This window comes from Sarcophilus harrisii, chromosome 6 (assembly GCF_902635505.1).
Source record: "Sarcophilus harrisii chromosome 6, mSarHar1.11, whole genome shotgun sequence".
NCBI classification, from domain to species: Eukaryota; Metazoa; Chordata; class Mammalia; order Dasyuromorphia; family Dasyuridae; genus Sarcophilus; species Sarcophilus harrisii.
In genome coordinates this window covers 242,912,795-242,933,382 of record NC_045431.1, presented here as the reverse complement: position 1 = coordinate 242,933,382, position 20,588 = coordinate 242,912,795, and the positions used below count along the sequence as shown (strand labels likewise).

The 20,588-nt window shown below is 62.1% G+C and overlaps 2 protein-coding genes across 3 annotated transcripts in view; one reads left to right on the top strand and one right to left on the bottom strand.

Moving 5' to 3' along the window:
- MACROD1 (mono-ADP ribosylhydrolase 1) overlaps positions 1–20,588 on the bottom strand; it is a 137,596-nt gene that overhangs the window by 80,366 nt on the left and 36,642 nt on the right. The window lies entirely within an intron of this gene.
- FLRT1 (fibronectin leucine rich transmembrane protein 1) lies at positions 4,197–18,643 on the top strand. Its single transcript, XM_031942619.1, has 2 exons — positions 4,197–4,779; positions 16,235–18,643. The coding sequence occupies exon 2, from the start codon at positions 16,287–16,289 to the stop codon at positions 18,312–18,314; it is 2,028 nt and encodes a 675-aa protein (XP_031798479.1). The 5' UTR covers positions 4,197–4,779; positions 16,235–16,286; the 3' UTR covers positions 18,315–18,643.

Here is a 20,588-nt window from a genome sequence, read left to right as displayed (position 1 = left end):
AGGCTCGCCCTGGCTCTGCGTGTGCCCAGGGCGAAGATCGGACTCCAGGTCCAAGGGGAAGGGGGCGGTGCACGTTTGCTCCCCGGCCACCCGGGCTGGGTGGTGCACAGGGACAGAAGCAGCTACGGGGCCTGTGAGCACGCATTGGGCACCTATGTGTACACAGTCCTGTACAAAAGGCTCTCGGTCACTGGTGGAGAGCCACAAGGGCCTTAGAAACCATTCGGATGAGGACGGGAGCGATAAGGGCCCAGCCCCTGAGTCCTGAGGCCCAGCTCCAGCAGGGGGGTCCCCTCCAGTCTCTCTCACCCCCACCAGCACGTCTCTGTCCCGGGGGGCCGAGCACAAGGGCCCTTCGATGCTCTGAGGCAACGCACCCCAGTGCCAGCCTCAGCCCCTCCCCCCCAGGGAGGGGGTGCCCTGAGCCCAAGCACTCCAGGCGTGGAGCTGAGCTGCCAGCCTTCCCTCCGCCCCTGCTGCACACCCGGGAGGTGAGAAGGGGAGGGGGAAGGGGTCAGAGCAGTGTGAACCCCACCCCTCCCAGCCTGCACTGGGGCTAATTAGCATCTGTGGAACTGGCGCTGAGCACAGGGAGTGAGCACAGGGAGCGGGCACTGAGTGGAGGGAGTGGGAGGGGGCACCGAGCGCAGGGAGCGGGCACCGAGTGGAGGGAGTGGGAGCGGGCACCAAGCACAGGGAGCAGGCACAGGGAGTGGGCACTGAGAGGAGGGAGTGGGAGAGGGCACCGAGCGCAGGGAGTGGGCACCGAGTGCAGGGAGCGGGCACTGAGAGGAGGGAGTGGGAGCGGGCACCAAGCGCAGGGAGCGGGCACCGAGTGGAGGGAGTGGGAGGGGGCACCGAGCGCAAGGAGCGGGCACCGAGTGCAGGGAGCAGGCACAGGGAGCGGGCACTGAGAGGAGGGAGTGGGAGGGGGCACTGAGCGCAGGGAGCGGGCACCGAGTGGAGGGAGTGGGAGCGGGCACCAAGTGCAGGGAACGGGCACCGAGCGCAGGGAGCAGTACCTGCCCTGCTGGCTCAGGGCAGTCAGGGCTGAAGGCTGCACCCGCTGTAACAGCTGTGAAAGGCCTGACCCTGAGGTGAGCTGAGTCTACACCGTACTCATATCCCAGTGAAAGGCAGCACGGGGCAGCGGATCTGGGAGTCAGGAAGGACCGAGTTCAAATCTCACCTCATGTCCTTCCCAGCAGTGTGTCCCCAAGCTTCCCAGCCTCGGTTTCCCCACCTGTAAAATGGGGCTGACAGGAGAGCCCAGCTGCCGGGAGGTTACTCCCAGGGAGGTAAAACTTACAAGGTGCCGGCCCGGGCCTGGCCCTCGGCTCTCGTCACCATCTGTGGGATGAAGGAATCCGTCCGAGCCCCTCCCAGCTATGACCGCGCGCCTGTCGTCCAGCCCTCCGTGGGTCCCTCCCCTGTCACGTCCCCTGGCACCCAGTCGGACTCACAGCCCCTCCCCCACCAAGGGCGAGAAAGTGTGTTTCTCAGGAGAGAATGGGCATTTATTAAACGTCATCTGTGTACCGGGCCCTATGCCCATCACAGTGCCTTGCCAGGGTCCCAGGCTAGAAAGAGTCTAAAAAGGCCGATTTCAACTCGGGGCTGATTGACTTCGGGGCATTCTGGGCACAGCTCCCCCTCGCTGCCGGAGGGAAGGGAACGGGCCGGGCCTGAGTTCGAATCTCTCCTCTGGTGCCTGAATTTCCTCATCTGTAAAATGGGGGACACGGACGTGGGCCTTTGAGGTCCCATCTGCCCGCAGACTCAGGATGGGCTCGAGGATCACCCCGAGGTCACTTTTTGCCCCCGGGTCCCACCTCCTCCACCCCACGTCTCCCTGAACCCTTGTGTCTCTCTCCTCACGGCGCCGGGTGCTGGGAGCTCAGGCTGGTTCCAGAGTCAAGAGGACGCGAGTTCAGGTCCAGCCCCACACCTGTCGCTCCTCCCGACTGCCCCACCCCCAAATCAAGCCCAAGGCTGGTCCTGCTCAGGGAGCTCCCCTCCTCCACCCTCCGCACCGGCCTCCCTGCCCCGACTGGGGGGCTTCCAACTGGATGCTCGGGGGACGCAGGAGAAAGGGGGGGCCGTGGAGGCTCCGTCTGGGGCTCGGCGACCCCCCACCTGCCTGCCTTCGAAGGCTCCGCGGAGGCCGAGGTCAGGAGAGACTTTCTGCCTTTAGGAGTCCCGGGAGGGCCGGGCGCGGAGCGGGCGCAGGGGCGGGCACTGTGGGCCTTGGGGACGCGGGAGGAGGGGAGAGAGGCTGGGAGGGCTGCGTTTGTATCCTGCCCTGGTGCTTGGCCGTGGGGGCGCTGGAGCCGGGCCGGACGGCCCAGCCCCAGGCCAGACCGCCCTTCTGCAGGCCACACGACCTGCCCCGGGCCCGGACCGCCCTTCTGCAGCCAGGGCCTCACCCCCCAAAATCCCCGCCGGGTCGGCGCACCCCCAAAGCACCACTGAGACCCTAAGAGCTTCCTTTCCGGCGGGGACATTTGCCCCACAGTGAGCAGGGCCGCCCTGAGCCGCCTCGTGGGCAGGGGCTGCGGGCGCTGATTTCTGAGCAGCCGCCCCCGGAGCCGCCCCGAGTCGCCCCTTCCTCCCGCTGTGTTACGGCCCGAGGGTCCGAGGGCCCCGGCGAGCGGGCCCCGGAAGCTTCTCCCCAGCGGTCCGAGCGCCCTCTTCTCCCTGCCGAGGCTCCCCCGGCCTCCCTGCGCCCGCCGCCTCCCCGGGGAGGCAGCTGCCACCTGCCCGGCCCCCGACGGCTGGCACCATGATCTCATTACCTCGTGTCACAGAAAGCCTGTTATTATCCCTTTCCCGGGACTAAGCTCGGGAGATGAAAGGATTACTCAGCCGAGCGTCCAGGGGCCGAGGCCCGGGCGCTACCCACTGCCCCACCCGGCTCTTGGGGGTGGGGCCCGAGGACCCCGGCTCCTGCCCTTCCATGCCCCGGCCCTCGGGGGCCCCACAGAGGGACCCAGCCCGAGCCCAGCAGCAGGGGGGGGGCGGGCACCGACCCCCGCGGCAGGAGGGGCGTCGTACAAGGGAAGGCCGGCGGTCTGGGGCCGACGCACGGGGACCGTCACGGGAAGGGGGAGGGGAGCCGGGTGGGGCACACGGCCGCTGTTTTAGGTCTGGGGGCTGGAAGGCCTCGGGGCAGGGAGCTCACTGGTCCCAGGGCGGCCACGGGGCAGCTCGCCAGCTTGGGCCTTCCCGGCCTTTCCCTGCAAAGGGCTCTGACTCCATGCTCCAGGTGTCGCGGGGACTTAGGGGGCCGGACTTTCTCAGTGCTGCCGCGGGCTAGGGAGGCCTGAGTTCAAAAGCTGCCTCTTGCTAGCTGGGGGGCGCCCCAGAGTAATCGGACTCCCAGCCTCAGTTTCCTTGTCTATGAAATGGGAACAGTGGTAGCGCCTTAATGCACAGGGCAGTCCTAGGGATGAGTAATGTTCCGAGCTCCACGAATCTCAGAGGGCCCTGGAAGGGGAGGAAGGGGAGGAGGAGGAGGAGAAGGATAATGATGAGGAGGGAGAGGAGGTGGGGGGAGGGGAGGACCCTCTCCTATTCCTCTCCTGCGCCCGTGGGGAGGAGCTAGAGCCTGGTCAGAGGGAGCGCCCTGTGCGGGGCTGGGTTCGGATCCCGTCGGAGCCCCTGGTGCGTCAGGGCCTGGGGGGCACAAGGAAGTGGGACCGGGGGGAAGCACGTGGATGGGGAGAAGCTCCCCAAGTGCCGGGGGTGGCAAAGAGGGCGGGGGGGGGGAGGGGAGGAGGGGCCCGGATCACGCCGGCTCCAGGATCTCCGAGCCCCGTGGCTTCTCCACAAAGTGGGGGGGTCTCAGTGACCGGGCTTGGAGGCCGGCCCTGATGTGGGGAGGCCCCGGGGGTTCTGGGGGTGCACAAGCCGTGGGGTGCCCCCCCCAGACTTCAGGGCCAGCCCCTCTGCCCCCTCCCTCGCTCCCATGGGCCCCTGTGCGGGCGCTGGCCCAGCCCCGAGGGGCTATTCCCTCCTCCCTGATGGAGCCCCCCCCTCGCTTCTTTGCCAAGGAAGAGGGGCTGCGTGGGGGGAAGGGCTTCGGGGAGCCGGCGGGTCCGTGGGAGCGAGTTGTGCAAACAAGGGGAGGGGGCGGAGGGGCGGGAGGCTGGGGGCCGCCGGTCCCGGCTCCGGGCTGACTTGGTCTCTTTCTTTTGCAGGCCAGGAAGGAGCAGGAGAGCGGGAGAAGGCGGCGTCCTGTGGGGCGTCTCCGGCAGACGAGCCCCCCCCCCCCCCACTGCGGGGGCAGCAGAGAGAGTGCCGGCCGGCTCCGCTCTGACAGCTCCGCATCAGCGTCAAGTGGATCAGAGGGAGGGAGGTCGGAGCCTCCAGCTGTGCCGGCCTCCCCCGGGGCCGCCCCCGAGCCTCCGAGCGGATGCGCCGGCCCGGCCCCGGCTGAGCCCTCCCGCTGCCATGCGAGCACCGCCCGCCGCCCGGGGCCTCTGAGGCCCAGAGAAGCAGAGAAGGGGGAGCCTGTGCCCCCCCCAGGGGCCGGCGGAGTCTGCAGGGGCATGGGGGCCGGCCCCTAGGGCCCGAGGGGGAGGGGCAGAGAGAGCGCACCCGGGGCCCGCGCGGCCCCCTCCGGCCCCGGGCCCTCGCCATGCTGCCCTAGTGCCCGGGCCGGGAGAAGCTGCCAGCGCCCCCCGAGCGCCCGGTCAGCGTGGGACCCGCACTGCAAACAGCCCGAGCAGCGGGAGCCTGAGGGGCCGCCCCAGCCGGAGCAGCTCCCCTAGAGAGAAGGTAAGGCTGGGGCGCGGGTGGGGGAGGGGGAGCACCACCAGATCTTACAGCTAAGGAAACTGAGGCAGGCGCGGCGACCCCCGGGAGTCTGAGGCCAGACCTTCCTCCGCCCCCAGCGGGAGACGGGGGAGTGAGGTCGGAGACGGCGCTGGTCCCAGTGCACGCAAACCCTGCACAGGGCGGGAGGACTCTTAAGGTCCCGGGTTCGAATCCTGCCTCAGACACTCACTTCCTGGGGTCCCTTGGTCGTTACTGTTCTCGGCTTCTGTTCTGCTCTTTAAAACCCCCAGGATGGGGCCGCTGGGGGCGCAGTGGGAAGCGCCGGCCCTGAAGGCAGGAGGGCCCGAGTTCAAATCCCGCCTCACACTTAACATTCCTGGCTGTGGGACCCTGGGCAGGTCACTCCTCTGCCTCAGCAAAACCCCCCAAACACTGTGTGCATAAGCGCACACACTCACGTGGGGTCCCCGAGCACACTACAAAGGGGCACCCGTCGTGCGGCTCGCTGGGGGGGGTCCGCGCTAGGCGTCTGCCTGCCCGTGGGCACGCGCCTCGGGGGCTGCTCCCGCTGGCTCCGCAGGCTGCGCCTCCCACAGGAGGTTTCCATGGGCCCCGGGGCAGGCAGGCCTGTCACAGCCCGCTCCCCTCGGGCCCCAGGCCCGGCTTCTCCGCTGGCCCAGGCCGGACGGCGGCTCCAGGCCCATGACCCGAGGCCGCCCTGGGTGGGCCGCACTGCGCACAGGGGCCGGGGGCCGTTCTTCCGTCAGGGCTGACGCCCGCGGGGGCCTCTCCGGCCGGAAGCCTGACCCCGCCGGGCCCCGCTGGGGAGGACGCCCCGGGCCGGCTCGCTCAGAATCACAGAGGCTCCCGGGCCTCCCACAGACCCAGCGCATCCCCCCTCCCCGCTCTGCTCAGCCAGCCGTGGCGGGGCAGCCTTGCAGAACTGAGCTGCCCGGCAGGGCTCCACGGCGGTCGGGGGGGGACAAGGGGGTCTTTGCATGGGCCGACAAGCCCCACCTAAACTCGGAGAGCGGTTGGAGCGCCCCCGCTGCAGCCAGGCCGGAGGAGCAGAACCGCTCTGTTCCCCAGGGGGAGAACCCCCGCCAGCCTCCACAGCCTCCAGCCTCCTCTGCCTCTGCTCAGGCTGGAGGCCGTGATGCTGCAGGAAGAGTCTCGGATTCAAGTCCCGGCTCTGCCCCTTGGAGGCGCGGCGGCCTCACACAGGTCACTTCCACTTTTTGCTCGGTTCAACGAGGAGACTCCCCAGGTCCCCGGCTCTAAGGATGTGGGGTGACCAAGGCCCCTGCACCCCACTGCGTACGGAGGGGCCCGAGGCCCCCGCCCAGTCAGGACGCAGGCTGGCTCTGTGCCAATGAGAAGCCAAGAGTCCCCGACACCGCAGCCTCAGAGAAGGAAAAACGTGGTGAGTGGAAGGAGGGTAGACCCGGCCCCTCTGCTCAGCTCTAACCATCTGGCTTCCTGGTCCGCCAACGTGTCCGGGGAGGAAATCAGACAGAAATGCCCGCCCTCCCAGAGCCCCTGGCCAAGACGGGCCGTGGCGGCAGCAAATACGGAGGAGAATCAGAAATAACGGCTGGGAGAGCAGCCGACGTCTCTGGGGCAGCTCGAGCTTCCCAAAGTGCTTTCCCAATCATCGAAGTGTCTGACCCTACCCCATTTAACAGAACAGGAAACCGAGGCTCCCAGAGAAGCTGAAAGACTCGCCTAGAATGGCGGCAGCAGAATTCAAGCCCAGGCTCTCCTGAGTCCAAAGTCAATGCTCTCTGTCCCAGGGTAGGCCACGTCAGTACGGGGAGCTGCGGGCGAGGGCAGGGCACCCTCTACCTCCAGGACGGCCCCGGCGGCCGCCTCTCAGAGCGTCTGGGCGCTTCCCCCGGGTCGGGCTGCTGCCCCTCCCCATGATGAAGGGCCCTTCACTTTCGGGCCGACCCCGAGGAGCCTCCCCACAGGTCCCAGGCAGGGCAGGAAACCCCCGATCCATCAAAAACATGGAAAGTGCCTCCCTTGTCTCCCCCGAGCGCAGGCCCAAAGGTGTGATTTATGAGTGCGCCGGGCCCGGCCCATCCGTCAGGCCGCCCGCGCGCCTCCATCTGCCAGGGCATTAATAGCCGTGTTATTGGGCACCAGCGGGGAGGATGCCCCGCGGACCAGCTACCGCCTGCTATTTATCAGGAAGGCACATCCCGCCTGGCGGGGCTGAGGCTGCGGAGAAAACTCAGAGGCCTTTATGGCTCTCTCTCCTTGGCCTAGGAGAACCGCTGCTCCTGGGGCTGCTCTCTCCCTTCAAGGTTCCTTGGCTCCCTCCTCCTGCTTACACTTAGTCCGCCAAAGTCCCCGGGCAGAGCACCCTCTTTTGTTATCTCCGCCCTTCATTTCATTCCTCTCTTTCCCTTCGGTAGGACTGCAGCTTAAGTGCACCTAAGTCATTGGCAAGTTGGCAAGATCCAAGTTCAAATTCTGCCTCGTTACTTCCTATCTATACAGCGTCTTAGCAAATCCCATTGCCTCTCTGGGCCTCGGTTTCCCTATCTGTAAAACGAAAGGATTAAATGAAATGGCCTCTGGGGTCTTAAGGCCACAATTCTATGGCCTCAGTTTCCCCACCTGTAAAAAGAGGGAGGTGGACTAATGACCCCTAGGATCCTTCTGTCTCCAGAATTATTTGCCAGGATCGTGATATGGTACAAGTCACTGTTACTCTAGCCTCAGTTTCCCCTCCTGTAAAATGAAGCAATTGGAACTCTGCTTCTGTGCTTGCCTGAAACACGGCCCAGAGGGGAACCTGAGGTACTGGGGGTGGGGGGCGAGGTGGGCTTGAATCCCTCGGCTCCCAGCCAGGGCTTCCAGGGGAAGGGGCTGGTGCAATTGTGGGGGTTCACAGCCCCCCTCTCCGGAGGTAGGGGGCACATCTGGGCAGCGCCAGTCACGCTGGGTGAGCCCCACCCCCAGCCTCAGGTCTGGGCACAAATCCAATCCCTGATTTTTGCCCAATAAGCATTAGAGGTACAGAGGCCTCCTGGGAAAGTGAGCCGCTTCTCTTCCCTCCAGCAGCCTTGTGGCTCTGGGGATAAGGAAGAGGAGGAGGAGGAGGGGAGAGGAAAAAGAGGAAGAAGAGGAAGAGGAGGAGAAGAAGAAGAAAGAGGAGTGGGGAAGAGGAAAAGAAGGAAGAGGAGGAAGAGGAGGAGGAAGAGGAGGGCCGGGAGCTAGGAAACACAAAACAGGGAGGCCACTCAGAAGCCACTTCTGCTGAGCAGCAACGCCGGCAGGCCCAAGTCTGAATCTGGCCTGTGCATCTCAGACACCCCCGGACAAGCCCCTTCTCCTCTCCTGGCCTCGGGCTGAGGCCCTTCTGGCCCCTGGGCCTGTGACTCTGACCTCTCCCGGCCTCCCAAGCACCCTGCCAGGCAGGGGTGATGGACACGGGCTCAGGCAGACGACTCAAGACAAGACTCAGTCCGTTCTTTAGTCCGCACAGGAAGCGGCAGGGCGCTGTGTCCTTTCATCCCTGGCCCCGGAAGTCCTCCCAAGTCCAGGGGCCTGGGCAGGCAGCGGTTGGCAGCTGGTCCCGCTGCTCCCGATTAGCAGACCTGCCTCCGATAAGGACTGGTGCATAATGCATGCGGCACAAGAGCAGGGAAGGGATTAACTCGGAGGTTCCAGAAAAACCACCCCCTCCCACGTGTGCATCGTGAGGAGCAGGTGGGGGGGCCTCCCTGCCAGCTGCGGCTCAGGGCCACAGCGCCCTAGGCTGGCACCGGAGCGGAGAGGCCCTGGGCAAGTACCCTCATCTACAGAGAGAACCGGCCCAGTCCATCTGGGGCGAGGGCCCCTGGGGGGGGAGCTAAGGGGGGCAGGGCCTGGAAGTGACGGCTCGCCCAGGGCCACCCTCAGCAGCCTCCAGGCCAACAGGAAACAGCGTCTGCCCCTGCGAGAACCATCGTCCTCCTTAGATACAGAAGAGCAGGAAGGACGGCAGCAGAAAAGCAAGCACCAAAACGCGCGGTCAGTCCCATCTGACTCTCCACGACCCCTTTGGGACTTTCCCGGCAGAGGCTGGAGTGGCCGTCATTGGTGAAGGGACTTGCCAAGGTCACCCAGCTAGAAAGTGTCTGAGGCAGGATTCGAATCCAGGCCTCCTGACTCCAGACCCGATGCTCTATCCAGGAAATGAGCTCCCCGAGATCGGGCACAGGAATCACCGTTAAGGGAATATGAGCTCCTTTCTTCCTATCCCGAGCCCCAGCCCCACTATGCACCCGCGGCCCCAGAATGCACCTCTGGAGAGGGCCTGTTATCCAGGGCAGGCCTTGGTGACCTTCCTGCCCCAGGAGGGGGCACCTCAAATACCTGGCCCGTTCCCCTGCTCCCATTCCCAAGGTAGTCAGGGGCCGCGCCTCCCCGCCCGCTACCCAGCAGCCCGCCCAGCCCATCGGGCCAAACAGCAATAATTAATAACAACGCTTAGCGCTTAAACAAGGCCCTTTATCTTCGGTGTCTCCTGAAACTCAATTTCCGCCAACAAGGGGGGAGGGGAGTCCGCCTCGGTCTGAGTCTGAGGGGGGAGGGAGACGGCAGTGGCAGCTTCCGAGGGAGCCTGGGAGAAGCCGTGAAGTCGCTGCGGAGATAAAGGTTTTTGCCCCCAAACTCATCCAAAAGGGACAAACGAAGACCCTCCTGCCATCCCGTGCTCCCCACAGAGCAGAGAGGCCCCGGCAGCCGAGAGCCGAACGGGCAACATGGGGGGGCGTAAATCCTGGCGCAGAGAGGAGGCAGCTCATGGCTGTGGAAGGCCACCTCGCAAGGACCCAGGACTCCTCAAAGCCCGCGTGGGCCAGGGAGCAACAGGTAGGAAAAGGCCCGAAGGCCTCCCCGGGGGCTCAGCCTGGTGGCCCGACAGCCACCAGCGAGGGAAGAGAAGGGAGGAGGAGAGCTCGGGGGCCAGGCTCCAAGGCCACCAAAAAAGCCCCATCGGGGGCTGGAAATCAGGGAGGACGCCATGCTCTTTCTCCGCCCTGTCCCTTCTCTTGGTCCAGCCACCTCTGCCAGATGCCCAGCCCTTGGAGCGGCCTCCTGCCCAGGCTCCTGTGGGTGACCGCAGGCGGAGGAGTCGGGAGCATCCGGCCCGCTCGCTGAAGGGAGAAGGGACCAGGGACTCGCAGGGGCTTGTCCAAGGCCCCCCTAGAGACGTGCCCTCACAGCAGGAAGTGGCACATGAAACAGGAAAAAAGTATTCGCCAAGACTTCTGGCCAAGAGAGGAGGCGGCCACAGCCGGGAGCCACGAACCCAACTGGCTCAGCGAGCCCGGAAGGAAAAGAGACACATCCCCCGGTGGCCTTTGGCTGCCCAGCCCATTCTGGGGAGACCGTCCCCACCCTTGGAGAGGTCACAGGGCAGGGGGCACCGGATCGGAGGTCAGAGGAGTTTGCCCCAATGCTTGTTTGACCTTGGGCAAGCGTCATTATCCGCCCTGCACCGGGCACATGGGAGGCACAGCTCACCTGCTCACCGGCTGGCTCGGCTCTTGCTCTGGCCCTTGCCCTGGCCCTATGACCCTCGTAATTAGGAAGGCACGCTCGGGCTGTGGCTGCTGACCGGTGAGCGAGGAGGCCGCCCCTTCCGAGTGCGGCATCCACGGCCGGTAACAGCGGGACCGACCCTTCCCCTCGGCATCTCCCCATTGCAGAGATCAGAAAGGAGAGGCCCAGAGGGGGCAAGTGATTTGCCCCGAGCCGCAAAGCCCGTCCTGGAGGGGATCCTCACCGGGCCTTCCTGCCGAGACTCTGCAGCAAGCCTGCCCCACTTCAGGGAGCCTGTCTCTAATGCTATTAGCCAGATAACTCTGACATTTGCCAGAGAAGTCTGGCTCACAACCAGCTATTATTAGACTCCAAGTGTGTGGCGATGCCTTTTAAGTCCAATTAATGATGTGCGACAGGCGTGGAAGGGGAGGGGGCGGGGGCACAGGGCCGGTCCTCAGGAGGCCCGCCAGCCCCGCAGAGAGGGCGCCCCAAAGGGCAGAGGCCCTCGCCCCAGCCCCCGCCCCCTGCGGGCCCACGTGGGGTACGTGGAGGCGGGAGGGGAGGGGGCCGCGGGGCTCCTGCTGCTGTCATCTCTCCCTGGCAGGACATAACTCATTCGCGCTAAAGCCGGCAGGATCAGAGACTGAAATGATCCCATAAAGAAAAGCGATTTCGGAGGTCTAATTTGATGGACCACATAAAGGCCTAACATCACAACAAGGGAGGAAAAGGGCTCCTGGCAAATGGATGGGCCAATTAAACACTTAAACCAACAAGAGGTGTTTTATTATTATTATCATCATTCTTCCCTCCCCCCGACTCGGGGACTGTCCTCCCCCCCCCTCGGGCTGAGCTCTCGAGGTAGCTACAGCTCAGGAGGGTCGGCCAGGGAGGATTCTGGGCCTGCAGCTCCGGACACCAGGGGCTGGGCAAGCGGTGAATGAGGCCGGGGCCACGACTGGGCCTCCCACGCCAGCCTCCATCTCCGTCTCTCACTCATCCATCCAGCGGTCCCAAAAGGAGAATTTAGACTCCATGCTGACGCCCTCTGAGGCTGGAAAAGGGTCAGTCAGGGGACGAAGCCTGGCCTCGCTGGGGGGCCTAAAGGAGCCCGGACCCTGCTGGACACACCGTTCTGGGCAATGCGGATCAGCGGGCTAGGCTGAGCTCTCCCAAAGGCCACCCTCGGGGGGCTGGGGGCAGCCACAGACTCAGCACAAAGGGAGCCCTGGGAAGAGGCTGATCCGAAGGGGAAAAGCAGGAGGGGGAGCAGGAAGAGGGAACACAGGGGCACAAAGCCGCCAAACAAGTCACCCCATGGAGATGGGGGCGGGAGTATGGGCAGCTGTGGCTCTGCCAGGACTCTGGCTCTGAGGATGGGCCTTCACCACGCCCACAGCCCAGCCCTGAGCCTCGACCTCCCAATGAGGTGAAAAGAACCCTGGGAGTCTCCCCTCTAGGACTGGAAACCAGCTTCACGTTGGCCCACGCCACTCCCTCACCAGGATTTCTGAGAGATTCCAGAGACCTCAGCAAGGAGACGTTATTGAGGCCCATTTTGCAAATGAGAAAACCGAGGCTGAGAGACATTCCATGTCACCCCGGGTCCCACATAAGCATCTGGGGCAACGCCTGCACTGGGATCTCCCTGGGCCACGCCTGGTGTCTGAGCTGCTCGGCCAAGCCTCTCGGAGACGGAGATGGGGGGAGCCCGTGGCCCCAGCCGGAGCCCTTGGGTGACCAGCAGCAGCCCTGAAGAAGCTCCCAGGGGGCAGCAGCGAGCCCCGAAGGGAGGCAAAAACAGGCACTGCCCTCAGGGAGCTTCCAGTCTATCAGAGATGGAGCCCAGAGAAGCCAGATGCGGGCTGGACCCTGAGCCAGGATTCCCTCCCACAGCCCTGGGGGAAAGGCGGGAGGATCAGAATTCAGAGCAAAGAGAGTGGGGAAGATCTGGGTTCAAAACCCCTGGGCAACTGCCTCCACCTTATCCGGAAAACGGGGGCAACAGTGTCCCAAAAGCACCAGGCTGCCATAAGGAAAGCCCAAGCTCCCAACCCGGCTCTGGCCGGTTTTTCACTCTGCGGGTTCCAGGCCCCGCTGGCCCATACTCAAGAAGGACAAGACAGCCGGGCAGTAAAAGAGACGCCAGCCAGGGGCCTCGGGCCTCTGCCACCGGAGCTGGGCCACTTTCCACCACCCTGGCCAGGAGACGCTTGTCTGTTTGTCTTTCCCCACCCGTCTGTCTGTCTTATTTCTCTCTGTCTCCACCTCCCATACGTGTGCCATGAGGAGGGCGGGATGGCATGAAGCCTGGAAAACTGTCCACACCCCCGCCCTTCAAAGGAGCAGGCGGGCACCGAGGTTGTTCTATCCCAGGCCCCGAGGCCGCTCTGTCCTGGGCTCTGAGGCAATGATGGCTGGCTCAGACAAAGAGCTTTTTGAAGCTTTTTCACCCATTACCTCACTCGAGATCCACAATGACCTGGGGAGGTATCGTTTTACCCACTTTGCAGACAAAGAAACTGAGTTTCAGAGAGGTCGGAGGCGTCTCGAGAGGGTCTGAGCCTGGGGCCTCTTGACCAGCCCAGCATTCAGAGCCTTGAAGTCCCACTGGCAGCCGGGGCGGGGTGAGTCCAGCAGGGGGGCTGCGGGCCACACAACTTGGGATCATCACGGTGCCAAGAGGGTCTTATAAGTACCAGGCTTCCCCCAAGCTGCCTGCCTAGGGCAGGACCAAGTGGGACGGGCACCCCAGCCTGGGCATCAATGGGATGGGCACCTGGCCTGGGCATCAATGGGATGGGTATCCGGCCTGGATATCAGTGGGATGGGCACCTGACCTGGGCATCAATGGGAGGCACCTGGCCTGGGCATCAGTGGGATGGGTACCTGGCCTGGATATCAGCAGGATGGGCACCTGGCTTGGGGATTAGTGGGATCAGTGGGATGGGCACCCCAGCCCGGGCATCAGGGGCAGACAGACAGAAGGACCCCCTCGCCAAGCCCAAGCTTTGAGTTGGGGGGAGCGCGACTTCATCAGCTCTAAGCACTCTGGCTCTCCCAGCTCTGAGAAACGCTGCCTTCCCCACTGAGGTGGGAGATAATTTTTCCTTAATTGATTTTTACCTCTGCTCATTGTGGAAAAAGATGAGGAAATGGGAGAGAAGAAATCCATTTCCCCATTCTTTCATTTGCAAAAATTGAAATGACGTCTCCCAGGCGATCACTCAGGCCGGGACGACTCCATTTATCACGTCTTTTTTTTTTAGAAAAAGGAGAAGAGACGTCCAGTTTTTCTCGAAAATGGTTAAATATTTCATGATTTTAGAAATCACCCTGGAGCAATTTTTCCACATAACTGGAGGCTCCCGAGCCCGCCATAGATTTCATCTTTTAGGGGAAAAAAAGTTGTATGGATGCTTTTTAAAATACTCTTCATTTCTTGTTATTCTCCCATAATGCATCCCCCGTCACAGAGAAGAGAAAAACTAAATACTGAGTGTGTCTGATAACAAGAGAAGCAGGAAGGGGGTGGGGGGAAGGAGGGAAGAATGAAGGCAGAGAGATGGGGAAAAGAAGGAGAGAGAGAGGAAGGGGAGAAGAGGGAAGAGTTTACTCTGTGCTGGGCACGGGAACACAAGGAGAAAAGCCTTCCTGCCCTCAAGGAGCTTACAGTCTCACAAGTTAAGAACACAGATGGGGTAGTGGTGACCTGGGAAGGAAAGGAACCAAGTCGGAGAAGGGAGTCTAGTCTTTCTTTGCGTCTTCTAGGTTATTCCCAAACAAATGGACCCCCCTGGGCTTTCATGTCTTTGCTCTTACAAAATGCGCCGCTACAGACATTGCGCTGTCCTGGGCCCCTTCTCTCTGCTGGGACTTCCCTTAGGGCCAGGCCGGGCCACAGAAGCGGAGCAGCAGAGCAGCGGAGCGCCTTTTCTGAGGCAGCTCACCGCCCAGAAGGGGAGAAATGCTTCTCTCGCCCGCTCTCCTTCCACACGTGATACCCAGGGGATGCCCGGGGCATTCATTTAGCAGAACCTTTGAAAGCCCCCCTGACTCTCCCGGGCAATGCTCCACAGTGACAGTGTTTACACCAGGGGCCGCCTCCCATCTTCCCAGGTGTGCAGTTGCATCACACTCTCTTATGTAACCTCTACCGTTCACGTGCCGGGTCCGCCCCATGTGAGCCGGTGATCATCTCCACCCAGCAAGCTCCAGGGCTCTGGGCCCAATTATGAAGCAGGTAGGAACATGCCCGAGATTAAGAGCAAATGCCACACGGTCAGCATCAGCCAGGTGATATTAACATTGGCCGGTGATATTAACAACCAGATAATAGTAACATTAGCTAGGCAAAACTAGTATTAGCCAGGTGATATTAACATCAGCTAGGTGATATTAACATTAGCCAGGTAATATTAACATTGGCTGGTGATATTAACAACCAGATAATAGTAACATTAGCTAGGTAATACTAGTATTAGCCAGATGATATTAACATTAGCCAGGTAATGTTAACATTGGCTGGTTGATACTAATGTTGGTCAGGTGATATTACTATTAGTTAAGATGATATTAACATTGGGTGATATTAACATTGGCTGGTGATATTAACGTCAGCTGGGTGATACTAACATTAGCCAGGTTATATTAACATTGTCTGGGTGATATGAACATGGGCCAGAACGCTCCTACTCCTGACCGACCATCAGCTTTCTGGTGACGGCATCAGGTCCTTTCCCCTGTCCATGACAGGGGGGGGGGGGGGGGGGAGGCGCTGAAACAATGAGAAGACAACATCCCACCAAAAGTCGCCGCAGGCCTCTCCTGGGCTCTGCTTGTACTTGATTCTTTGTCACAAACGCTGCCTGTTCCCCCCACACACCTGAGGCACTTACTGCATATGTGGGTGCCTGAGGAAGGTTAGAGATCCACTCACCGCCCCCCCTCCCTCAGGACTCACTGTCTGGCAGGAGGCAGAAGATGGAAACATGAAATGTCTCCTGCCCAGTGGTGCATGGGAAGCGCATGAAAGAGCTATAAGCAAAATGTTTCACCATGTCTGAGGTGGGGGATGGTTTCTAGTGAAGACCAAGGAAGTGTGATGTGGGGGAAGGGAGCATTTGATGCGAGGGATACAATCCGAGAGCAGCCACAGCACACTTGAAGAACAGAGAGTAGCTCAATGTGGCTGGAACCCAGTTTGTGGAGGGGGGGTAATTATAGGAGGTATAACTGGAGAGAACAGCATGCAGGTAAAGGAGGCCAGGAAAAGGACTGTGAGATTTAATTAAGAGGCAATAGGGAGCCACGGGAGATATTAGAGGAGAGGAGAGTCACAAGTGAGATGCATGGATGGCAGGACTGCAGTGGGATGGGGAAGGACTGGCCCGACCATCCAGGCTGAAGGGGCCTCCTCCTCAGTGCATCCTTGTGCACTGGTCTCTGCAAGCTGAGGCACCAAATGGCTCAAGAACGGGACAGGGCCTGGAGAGAGGATCAGCCGGATGGATCCTTGAGCATTGTCTTCCCCATTAGACTGACAGCCATTCGAGGGCAGGGACCACATTTTTTGCATTGCCTTGTATCCCTAGCATTGATCCCAGTGCTGGCACATAGTAGGCACTTACTAAGTGCTTAAGTCTGACTTTCTCCAAGGACTAGAGATGGGAAGAGATGTTTCTGGAGTCAGATGGCAAGTTGGGAGCCAATCCAAGTTTCAGGGATGGGAGAGAAAGGAGCGGCGGGAGAGACAGAAGAAGAAAGGGAAGGGGAAGGCGCTGCAGAAAAACGGCAGGGAAGGAGGGAAGAAGGAAGGGAGGGAGGGAGGGAGGGAGGGAGACCAGGGAGGAAGCAATGCACTTGAGGCCGAGTTCCCACCTAACTCCCCACACTCCCTGTGTGCCCCTTGCAGGTGTCGAGTCCGTGAGCTGGGTGGCACCCCGCTCTCCCCCAACCCGCGAGCCATGGTGACGGCCCACTCCGGCGCCACGGCCGCCACGACCGCCACAGCCACCATCACCACCACGGTGGTCATGACCACGGCCACCGTGGACCTGCGGGACTGGCTGTTCCTCTGCTACGGGCTGATCGCCTTCCTGACGGAGGTCATCGACAGCACCACCTGCCCCTCGGTCTGCCGCTGCGACAACGGCTTCATCTACTGCAACGACCGGGGGCTGACGTCGATCCCGGCCGACATCCCAGACGACGCCACCACCCTCTACCTGCAGAACAATCAGATCAACAACGCCGGCATCCCCCAGGACCTGAAGAGCAAGGTCAACGTGCAGGTGATCTACCTGTACGAGAACGACCTGGACGAGTTCCCCGTGAACCTGCCGCGCTCCCTGCGCGAGCTCCACCTGCAGGACAACAACGTGCGCGCCATCGCCAGGGACTCGCTGGCCCGCATCCCCCTGCTGGAGAAGCTGCACCTGGACGACAACTCCGTGTCCACGGTCAGCATTGAGGATGACGCCTTCGCTGACAGCAAGCAGCTCAAGCTGCTCTTCCTGTCGCGCAACCACCTGAGCAGCATCCCGTCAGGCCTGCCCCGGACGCTGGAGGAGCTGCGCCTGGACGACAACCGCATCTCCACCATCCCGCTGCATGCCTTCAAGGGCCTCAGCAGCCTGCGGCGCCTGGTGCTGGACGGCAACCTGCTGGCCAACCAGCGGATCGCCGACGACACCTTCAGCCGGCTGCAGAACCTCACGGAGCTGTCCCTGGTGCGCAACTCGCTGGCCGCGCCGCCCCTCAACCTGCCCAGCGCCCACCTGCAGAAGCTCTACCTGCAGGACAACGCCATCAGCCACATCCCCTACAACACGCTGGCCAAGATGCGCGAGCTCGAGCGGCTGGACCTCTCCAACAACAACCTGACCTCCCTGCCGCGTGGCCTCTTCGACGACCTGGACAACCTGAGCCAGCTCTTGCTCCGGAACAACCCCTGGTTCTGTGGCTGTGGCCTCATGTGGCTGAGGGACTGGGTGAAGGCCCGGGCCTCCGTGGTCAATGTGCGCGGGCTCATGTGCCAGGGCCCCGAGAAGGTCCGCGGGATGGCCATCAAGGACATCACCAGTGAGATGGACGAGTGCTTTGAGACGGGCTCTCAGGGCAACGCCAATGCGGCCGCCGCCGCCAAGACCACGGCCAGTAACCAGGCCGCCTCCACAACCCCTCAGGGCTCTCTCTTTACCCTCAGATCCAAGAGGCCCGGGATCCGGCTCCCGGACTCCAACATCGACTACCCCATGGCCACGGGCGACGGCACGAAGGCCCTGGTGATCCACGTGAAGCCGCTGACCGCGGACAGCATCCGGATCACCTGGAAGGCCACGCTGCCGGCCACGTCCTTCCGCCTCAGCTGGCTGCGCCTGGGCCACAGCCCCGCGGTGGGCTCCATCACGGAGACCCTGGTGCAAGGGGACAAGACGGAATACCTCCTGACGGCCCTGGAGCCCAAGTCCACCTACATCATCTGCATGGTCACCATGGAGACCGGCAACACATATGTGGCTGACGAGACGCCGGTGTGCGCCAAGGCGGAGACGGCCGACGGCTACGGGCCGACCACCGCCCTCAACCGGGAGCAGAACGCGGACTCCATGGTGGGCCTGCCCCTGGCCGGCATCATCGGGGGCGCTGTGGCCCTCGTCTTCCTCTTCCTGGTCCTGGGGGCCGTCTGCTGGCACGTGCACCGGGCGGGGGAGCTGCTGAGCCGAGAGAGGGCCTACAACCGCGGCAGCCGCAAGAAGGACGACTACGTGGAGTCGGGCACGAAGAAGGACAACTCGATCCTGGAGATCCGGGGGCCTGGGCTCCAGATGCTGCCCATCAACCCGCACCGGGCCAAGGAGGAGTACGTGATCCACACCATCTTCCCCTCCAATGGCACCAGCCTCTACAAGAGCACGCACACCATCGGCTATGGCACCACCCGCGGCTACAGAGACGCTGGCATCCCAGACATAGATTACTCCTACACATGATGGCGCCCCGTCCGCCCGCCCCGGAGCCCTGGCCTCGCCCCCTCCTGCCCCCGGCCCTGCGCCCGCCGCTTCTCACCACCTCCGCCTCGCCCGGAAACGTGGCTCCCTGCACCCGCTGGCTGCAGGTGAAGAGAGGGACCCCCACGGCCCCCCAGAGGACGATCTTCAAGCCAGAAACAAAGGGAGGGGTAAATATTTTATAAAAACAACAATGGAAACAAATGGTTTGTTTGGTTTTTTACAGAAAATAATAGGCAAGGAAGGGGAATTGAGGTTGGATACTATAATTTATACACACAAAAAAGCCAGCTTGGGGGGGAAGCGGGGGGGCCACGGGGAGGGAGTCCGGGAAAGACCTAGAAATAAGGAGAAAAAAATGTTCTTTGGAGGAACTGGAAAGCTACTACCTGTACCACCGTCCCCGTCAATCCTGTTTGCTTCGGGGCTAGAAATATAAAAGAACTGTCAAACGGAAAGCAAACAGCCTTTAAAAATGGAAGAAAACAAAACCCAAAGGCTCGGCCTCCTCTTCTCAGGCTGCTAACTGTTGGCGCTCGGGAGATCTTTCAAGCTTTCTTCAGAGGGAAAAAAGGGGGGATGGCGAGGGAGGGGGGAAGATACTACTTCTCCCCCCCCCCCCCGATCTCCCTCCCGGTTTTTGATCCTGACCACTTCCTTGATGGGTCCGCAGAAAGATGGCCCAGCTTCCCCTCATTAGCCGAACACTTTGTAGCTGATTAAAGAAAGACTTTTTGCAATCCCGAACCCCGATCTGGTCCATGCCCGGTCCTCGGTAAATGGCAGAACTAGCTTCCCGGGTCCGCTTATATCCCAAGTGTCTCCCTGTGCGCACCTGCAGACTGACAACAGGTAGAGAGAGCAACAGGGATGGTGGGCGTAGGTCTCAGCCTGGGTCGGTGTGAGCCGGCTGCCTTTCTCATGATGCATTTCCCCCCCCCCCCAAGAGAGGCTCCTGCCTCTAGGGAACAAAGTGTGGAGGGGTGGGAGTGGCGGGGGAAGAGCACTCACAGTCTAAGGGGGGTTGGGAAATGGGAGGTGGGGCTTCAGGGAGGGAAGGGGAAGGGGGCCACTCAGGGGCTTCTATCGTGTCTCGGGTTCTGGCACCAGCATGGCGTCACATTCTCCACGTCGGTGGCAAGGATCGCTTCGGGGACTGAGAGGGCCCCCCCGCTCTGCGGCCATTGGGAGCATCTTTACCCACAGAGTTGTCTGCTATGGGGCAGGGAGCTGCTCGGGTTTCAAAAGGAAGAACCGGCAGGACATGGGTTCGAAGAGGCAGCTGAGAGAGAGATCCAACTTCTCAGGAAAACCCTGGCCAAGAACCAGCCGACAGAGGCAGGAGCTCACCCGCCCTCTGGGCCCCAGGGCTGCCTGCCCCCCTTCTGAGATAAAAACCCCAGCCTCCTGCAAGCCTGGGCTCCCAACTTTGGGGCACTAGCCCTGCTCCTGGCCCTGCCGTCAGTGCCGTCCCCGGCGATCAGCCCACGGCACGACCAACTGCAAGGGGGGTGCCGAGCTTGCGGCCTCACGGCTCCCCTGGTGCCCACTCCAGCCAACGAGACGAGGGCCCCCTTCCCCGCCACAAAGAGAGAAGCTTCCAGAAAAATGCCATCTCAGCACAAGAGAATGAAAAGGTGGGAACCGTCCCAGGTGGTGCCTGCCCCCGAGCCCAGGCTCCCCTGGGGGACGCCAGGGGGCTTCTCTGAGGCACAAAACCCACCATCTCCTGTGAGAGAGAAGCAGGCCGGGGGCCTCAGGATGGGGGACAGGGAGACCCGGCTGGTTCACAGCCAAGCTGAGGGAGCACGGACACCAGCCCTCTCCCCGGACAAAGCCACATCTCCTTCCCGACTGTCCCCACTGCCACCCCCGCCCATTAAATGGGAAAGGAGACAGTGAGAGAAACAGCAAAGCCTTAACTTCCCCACAGCGCACTGGCCAGACTCCATCCCCCTCCCGTACACGCTCTGTCTGTCTCTGCGACTCCGCCTGTCTTTCTGTCTCCCTGTATGTGTGTCTGTCTCTGTCTCTATCTCTCCGACTATCTCCCTGCCTCTCTATGACTCTGTCTCTATCTCTATCTCTATCCATTTCTCAGTCTATTTCTCTGTCTCTCTCCTGACTCTGCCCATCTCTCAGTCTCTTTCTCTGTGTCTGTCTCTGTCAGTGATTCCACGCTCCCATTGGGGGGGGGGGTCCTAAAACTGCAGAGGTCCCTCAGCCACTGGGATGCCAGGACTCGGGGGCACCGTC

Bases quoted from the DNA above. Each gene is read 5' to 3' on its own strand.
- FLRT1 (XM_031942619.1), top strand. From the start codon at position 16,287: ATGGTGACGGCCCACTCCGGCGCCACGGCCGCCACGACCGCCACAGCC.